Genomic DNA, 6,109 nt, shown 5'->3' with positions numbered 1-6,109 from the left:
TCCTTGACTCAGGCTTTCTCTCTAAGATGGGCAACATTAGACTGCCCCCTCATTTTTCCAGGTGGCACAGCACAATGGGAATCAAGGAGCTTGCTGGCCAGGCCCTTGTTTTAGCAGTTCAGGTTGATCTAGTCCTTTGGATTCCCACTCATTTGTGTCAGTCATTTCTAACCCTCAGGCCCTATCAATGCCCAGCTACACATCCCTTTAAGATAAAAATCTATCATAACCTAAAGTTAAGCAAAACTATCCTAACAGTATAAGCAACATTCTATTTCATAGTCTCCCAATACTCTGAAGACAAGTACTTTGTCATCTGTTATCAATCCCCAGCTACACATCCCTTTAAGATGAAAATCTATTATAACCTAAAAAGTTAAGCAAAATTATCCTAACAGTATAAGCAACATTCTATTTCATAGTCTCCCAATACTCTGAAGGCAAGTACTTTGTCATCTGTTATCAATCCCCAGCTACACATCCCTTTAAGATGAAAATCTATTATAACCTAAAAAGTTAAGCAAAACTATCCTAACAGTATAAGCAACATTCTATTTCATAGTCTCCCAATACTCTGAAGGCAAGTACTTTGTCATCTGTTCTCCAGGACCAATCAACTGTTCAATTATTCAGTGGGCTTATCTTTTAGCACTGTATCCTTTGGAATAGGCAGTCTTGAAGCCTAACCTACCTGCCTTAACATTCCACTTTTAGGAGAGCAGAGCTTCTATTTAACTGTCCTTAGTGGAGGAGTGGACCAGACATAATCCTGTGCCTGTCCAATTTAAGGCCTTCAGTAGGTTGAACCAGAATCCTACTAAGGATATCCAAAGATAAAAGAGGAGGCCAGTTGGGGACTAATAAGCGATATAATTGTCCCACTCCTTGGGCTATGAGAAAAAAATTACTATTTTACAATCCAGGAACCCTTGAGAATATTTAGTGATCCCTTTGCCTTATGATGCAATAGCCCTAAGAGACAAACTAACAAGTCTAAAATGACATGGCTAGTTAGGACTCCTGGAGGAGTTTTAAGGATTCATTCCCCAACTCTTGTGAGAAAGGAAGCAGCAATGAGCTAAAACTACTGGTTTATATGTCCCAATGATAAAACTGCTCTCACCTTTGCACACAACAAAAGTAAGAGAACTTAAGTGAATAGAAGGGAAGATGAGAGGTAGATGCAGCATAGGCTGTTCTGAAGTAAAATTGGTTGGTTATTGCAATGATAAGCAATCTGAGTTGGGCCAGCTTTCCTGAGTTGACCTAACACAGAAAAAGAGGCCTTGGCTTGGCTTCCACCTTGGGCCAGAAACATGAAGCAATAGGTAACAAATATTCATTTATTGAGACTTTTAAAGCCCACATAAATATCAGTATTTCAGTCAAAAACATGAGAATATGAACCTAAGAGCCCAGACTCAAGCAACTTCATCCTTGTAGATATGAAAGTCACTGCTTCTGTAACATCCTTTCAGATAAGAAAAAAAAAAAGTCACTTACCACGGACAGACAAAACTGGAAACAGGAAAATACATATATAAATACTTAGACCCAATGGAGGGTACTCTATACAATTTATACAAGGGCAGGACCAGATTCCTTCCTATGCTCAAGAGGCACTGTGGCTTCTAGAAGCTTTGGGGTGTCTTAGTCACTCTCCCCATCACTGCTGATAATGCCCCGAAGGTTTGACCAATCAGTAGGTGGTGGGTGGGCCCTTGGCTCATCCCCATCTGAATCCAGGGCTCTCCGGTGGTACAGCTCCTCCTGGGATAGCCCAACTTCCCCACGTGGGTTCCAAGCATTGCGTCTCCGAGATCGCCCTGAGAATTATAAAATTTAGAATTAGAGTGGATCTTAGTGATTCTTTTAAAATGTTTTGTGGAGAAGAAAATAGACCCAGAGATATTTCGGCATCCAAGGTCACAGACATAGTAAGACAGCCAGAATTTGAACTAGCTTCCAAAAAAAAGTTCAGCATATTCCCTCACAATAGCAAGGGATCAGTGTAGAACTGACCTAAAAGCCTTTTTCCCTTTCTTCTTCTCACTACTTTATACCCCCTACACAAAGTAATGTTATCAAGACAGTAACTTAAAGGATCTCATTTGATTCTAACACCAATCTTATTCATAGTTAGGTACTATTATTAACCCCACTTTTGAGATAACAATTGGAGAATGACACAAGTTAAGTGACTTGCCCAGTCATACAGTTAATGTTTTAGGATTTGAACTCAAGTCCTTCTGATTCGAATGCTTTATTTTTCACCCAGCTACTTCTATATATCTACTTTCCCTTTCCTCACTATCTGTACCTGAACTACTGATGATGTTACTGATGTCCAAAGAGGCCATCTCTGCTGCCTCCTCCCTTCGCTCCTTCACTGCTCGGCACTTCTCCAGGGAAGGGTTACCTGAGAAAAAAGGAATTTTTTTTAAGTTTAGCCTTGATATCTTTTCTCCTAGGACCAGAAGAGTGGGCTCCAAGAAGATAGAAGCAGGTGGGGCCAATACTCTCTTATTCATTGTTTCTTAAATCTATCTTTGACTTGGCTTCTCCACTAGCTCTTTGGTCACCTTTTAAGCAGGACTTTCCTTGATCCCCTCTGGAATTCTTGATCCCTTCTTTCTAGGTCTCCTGAGCTAACCTCCCATTGTCAATCTGATTACCCAAGGTGTCAATAAACTGGTAGTTTTCCCAGAAGCCTGTACCTCCTACCAGGCTTCCCTTCCTTCTCTGTTTCCTTTCCCAGTTGTTTTCACCTCACCCTCTAAGCCTAAATCTTGCAGCTCTGCTTTAAGGACTCTGAGTCGTTCCTGATGAGAGCGGCAGGAACCCAGCAGCCTCTTGTAATTTCTATGGGCACCACAAGCTCGGATATATCGCTTTAGCCGAACTACTGCAGGATGGTCCTCTCCTCTTCGAGAGCCCTGAAATAAAGAGGTTGGAAGGTGAGAAAAGGGTCACCAAGAATGACAGCCAGGTTGGGAGTAGGATAGAGGAAAAACTAACTTTACCCTTGACTCATGATTATGACTTCTACATTTACACTTTCTCCTTTATAAATTTACTTTTCCATACAAAGGATACTCCAAATCACCAAAGAAAAATCTAATTCAAAAAATATGGGAGTAACCAGTATTGAAGGAGTGATGAAAAGAGACATTATATATCGTTGCTGGAGCTGGAAATTGGTCTAACCATTCTGAAACTCAATTCTGAATTGTACTAAAAAAAAATTGATTAAAATATCCATCCCCAGAGATTCCACTGTTGAGCATACATTTTAAAGTGGCCAGAAAACAAAACAACACACAAAAGATCCCAACATATACTAAAATATTTACAACAGAACATTTTTTAATAGCAAAAAGTTGGAAACGGGTGCCCACACGGAAAAATGAGGTATAAAAATATAATAGAATGGCACTCTGCCATAAAAAAGCCACAAACACGAATAGAAAAGTACACATGAATTGATATAAAGTGTAGTAACCAATACCAGGAAAATAACAAATACAATTGACAACGTAGGAAAAAATAACAAAAATTAAATTGAAGGCTCTGTAATTATATGAACAAATTTGTCCCAGAAGACAGGACGAAACATCCCTCTCTCCCTTTTTTGCAGAGATGGGCAACTATGGATGTGAAACTTTGCATATATAGTCAAGACCACTGATTTATTAGTTTTGTTGTACAGTCTTTGTCCCACCCCTTCCCTTTTTCTATTCTTTGTAAAAAACCAAAGAGTAGGAAGGAATGGGATACATGTGGAATAGAATCAGACATAAAAACAAAAGACATCAATACAAGTAATTTTTAAACTAAATCTTCCTATCCTCTCAACCCTGCCCCCGGCATTCCCACACCCCATGTCTCACCTTCCCTGATTTGGCTTCTGGGCTACTGTCCTGAGAGGAAGTGGAAGAAGGGGGTGCACGGCCCTTTTTGGCCTCCTTCTTCTTGGTCCTTCCTGTCCTTTCTTCCTCATCCTCACTTGCTTCAGACCGGCCCTGGACATTTGGGGCTCCCTTTTTCCTGTATCCACTTTGGTTGCTGTCATCGGTTCTGCTCTCCTCCTCACTATCCTCCCTGGGAGCTTTGCTCCCTCCCTCCTCAGCCTCGATGCTCTCCTCACTTTCTTCCTCCATGGCCTTTCTCTCTCCCTTCTTCCCCTTCCCCTTACTGTCTTCTCCCTCACTGCTCTCACTCTGTTTTGCTACCTTCTTACCTCCCCTTGGGGTCCCCCCGTCTCTCTTTTTTGGTCTCCCTCCTGACTTTCTGCCCCTTGTTTTCTGCTCCCTTTCCTCTTCCTCCTCATCACTTGTCCCACTACTGTCTCTGGCCAGTTTTCTTACTCCCTTCTTCCCAGGACCTCTCCTAAATCTGGCATTCTCTTCAGTAGTCTGCTTTGGTTGCCATTTCCTAGCCAGGCTTTTTTTCTCATCTTCTTCAGAGCTGCTTTCCTCCTTCACCGACTTCCCCACAGCCCTCCTCCTTGCAGAGCACTCCTTGGTTTCCTCTGGGGCTCTGGACCCCTTCTTTTGAGGTGCAGCTCCATCCCCCTCCTCCTCGCTGTCAGTCTGATCACTCTCCGACACTTGGGCTGCTTTTCTCCCTCCCTTCACTCTGGGACTGACTTTCTGCTCCTCCTTCCCGGGCTTGGACGCTCCCTTCTTCCCAACCCGGCCCTTCTGTTTGGAACAGGCTTCCTCCTCGCTCCTGCTTTCACTCTCTTCTTCCGACACTTCCTTTACTCCCCTCTTTCTTACAAAGGCCCTGAACTCCTCTTCATCTTCACTTTCCCCCTCAGGGTCTTCCCCCTTAGCTGTCATCTTCCTGGATGGTGTCAGAATCTCCTCAGGCTCCTTCACTCCCCTTATCCCACTGCCTGACAGGGACCTCGGGGAGCTGGGAGGGCTCTCAGGCTGGGGATCAAGACCCGAGTCCTCCGAGCTGTGTTCTGCAAAGTACAAGGAAACCAAATTCAGCAGATGAGACCTTTCTTCCACCGTGGCTCCTGCTCTCTCCCCCTATCCCCCCCAATCTCCTCAGACATAAGGAATTGGATCTTCTCCTTGAAGAGGATGGGGGCAGAGAATGAGGGAGGAATTCCCGGGGCCCTCCTGCGACTTGCAGGAGACTGACCTGTCTCGGAGTTGATACACGGCTTCCTCCTCTTTTTCACTTGGGACGCTCTAGAGGTGCTGCTTGGGCTAAGTGATCGCTTCACCCGCTCTTGCTCCCCAGTTAGCAGTTCTTCTTCTGCCTCCTCCTCCTCTTCTTCCTCTCCCTGGCAGGGTGCAGGGAAGTGTCAGTGGGGAGGGGTGAGTTGGCCAGAGGATCCCGAGGCTTCCCCTCCCCCCTGGCCCCAGGGGCGCCGCGACCACCTCCAACTGCATCTTCGGCAGTTCCTCCTCCCAAACATCAGTGGGAGGTACTGGCCGGCCAGAGGATCCCGGGACCTCCCGAGCCGCCTCTCCCCTTTCCCTGCCTCCGCGGGGGGTCGGGCCCACCTCCACCTGCATCTTCAGCAGCTCTTCCTCTACCAGCCGCTTCAGCTTCCTCTTGTCCTCGGGTTCCAGGTGGTCCAGGCCCACGTGGGCTAAGTACTTCTGCCGTACGATGGAGTGGGTCAACACGCTGGGGGGCGGGACGCGGAGTCAAGGGGAGGGCGCGGGGGCGGGCTCGGGCGCCCCTCCCCATCGGGCTCCCCGGGCGGGGCGCGGCAGGGCGCGGCCTACTCTTGGTTTCTCCCGCGGTTCAGAGCCCAGGAACCCCGAACCCCCTCTCGTCTCCCTTCCTCTCCCCCTGTCTTTTTTCCCCTCTCACCTCAGGTCTGGGCGACCCCGGAAGAGGCTCCGGATGAAGTCCTGCATCTCGCGTTCCCGCGCCATCTTGCCCCGCCCCCTGTCCTGCTCCCACAACTCCCGCCTTTTCCCCACCTTCGCCGATGCCTCTTTCTCACACCGGCTCGTCCCCTTCCAGGCCACCGTAGTTTTGGCTCAATCGGGGCGGAGCTTCACGTTGTATGGAGTAAGTTGCGCAGGCGGCCTACTAGCCGGGGGGCGGGAAGCGGCCTCTCAGTGGAACTGTGAAT

General features: G+C 46.8%; 1 protein-coding gene and 1 long non-coding RNA gene across 2 annotated transcripts; one reads left to right on the top strand and one right to left on the bottom strand.

Moving 5' to 3' along the window:
* Nucleotides 1–1,329: 1,329 nt before the first annotated feature.
* On the bottom strand, nucleotides 1,330–6,000 carry HIRIP3 (HIRA interacting protein 3). Its single transcript, XM_051989162.1, has 7 exons — nucleotides 5,842–6,000; nucleotides 5,526–5,652; nucleotides 5,158–5,302; nucleotides 3,891–4,972; nucleotides 2,774–2,936; nucleotides 2,321–2,419; nucleotides 1,330–1,826 (listed from the first exon to the last, which is right to left on the bottom strand). Exons 1-7 carry the CDS (start codon nucleotides 5,904–5,906, stop codon nucleotides 1,651–1,653), a joined length of 1,857 nt encoding a protein of 618 aa, XP_051845122.1. The 5' UTR covers nucleotides 5,907–6,000; the 3' UTR covers nucleotides 1,330–1,650.
* On the top strand, nucleotides 2,867–3,269 carry LOC127556221 (uncharacterized). The gene is made up of 2 exons (XR_007952380.1): nucleotides 2,867–2,957; nucleotides 3,092–3,269. It is a non-coding gene; the product is annotated as an uncharacterized LOC127556221 (long non-coding RNA).
* Nucleotides 6,001–6,109: the final 109 nt, after the last annotated feature.

This window comes from Antechinus flavipes, chromosome 1, assembly GCF_016432865.1.
Source record: "Antechinus flavipes isolate AdamAnt ecotype Samford, QLD, Australia chromosome 1, AdamAnt_v2, whole genome shotgun sequence".
Taxonomy (NCBI): domain Eukaryota; kingdom Metazoa; phylum Chordata; class Mammalia; order Dasyuromorphia; family Dasyuridae; genus Antechinus; species Antechinus flavipes.
Note: the sequence above shows the minus strand (reverse complement) of the source record. Positions and strands in the feature narration are given on the sequence as shown.

Bases quoted from the DNA above. Each gene is read 5' to 3' on its own strand.
- HIRIP3 (XM_051989162.1), bottom strand. From the start codon at position 5,906: ATGGCGCGGGAACGCGAGATGCAGGACTTCATCCGGAGCCTCTTCCGG. The intron at 5,653-5,841 runs GTGAGAGGGGAA...CCCGCCCCCCAG, and splicing joins CGGGGTCGCCCAGACCTGAG to CGTGTTGACCCACTCCATCG. The intron at 2,420-2,773 runs GTGAGGTGAAAA...CTTTTTTCTCAG, and splicing joins GCAAGATTTAGGCTTAGAGG to GTAACCCTTCCCTGGAGAAG.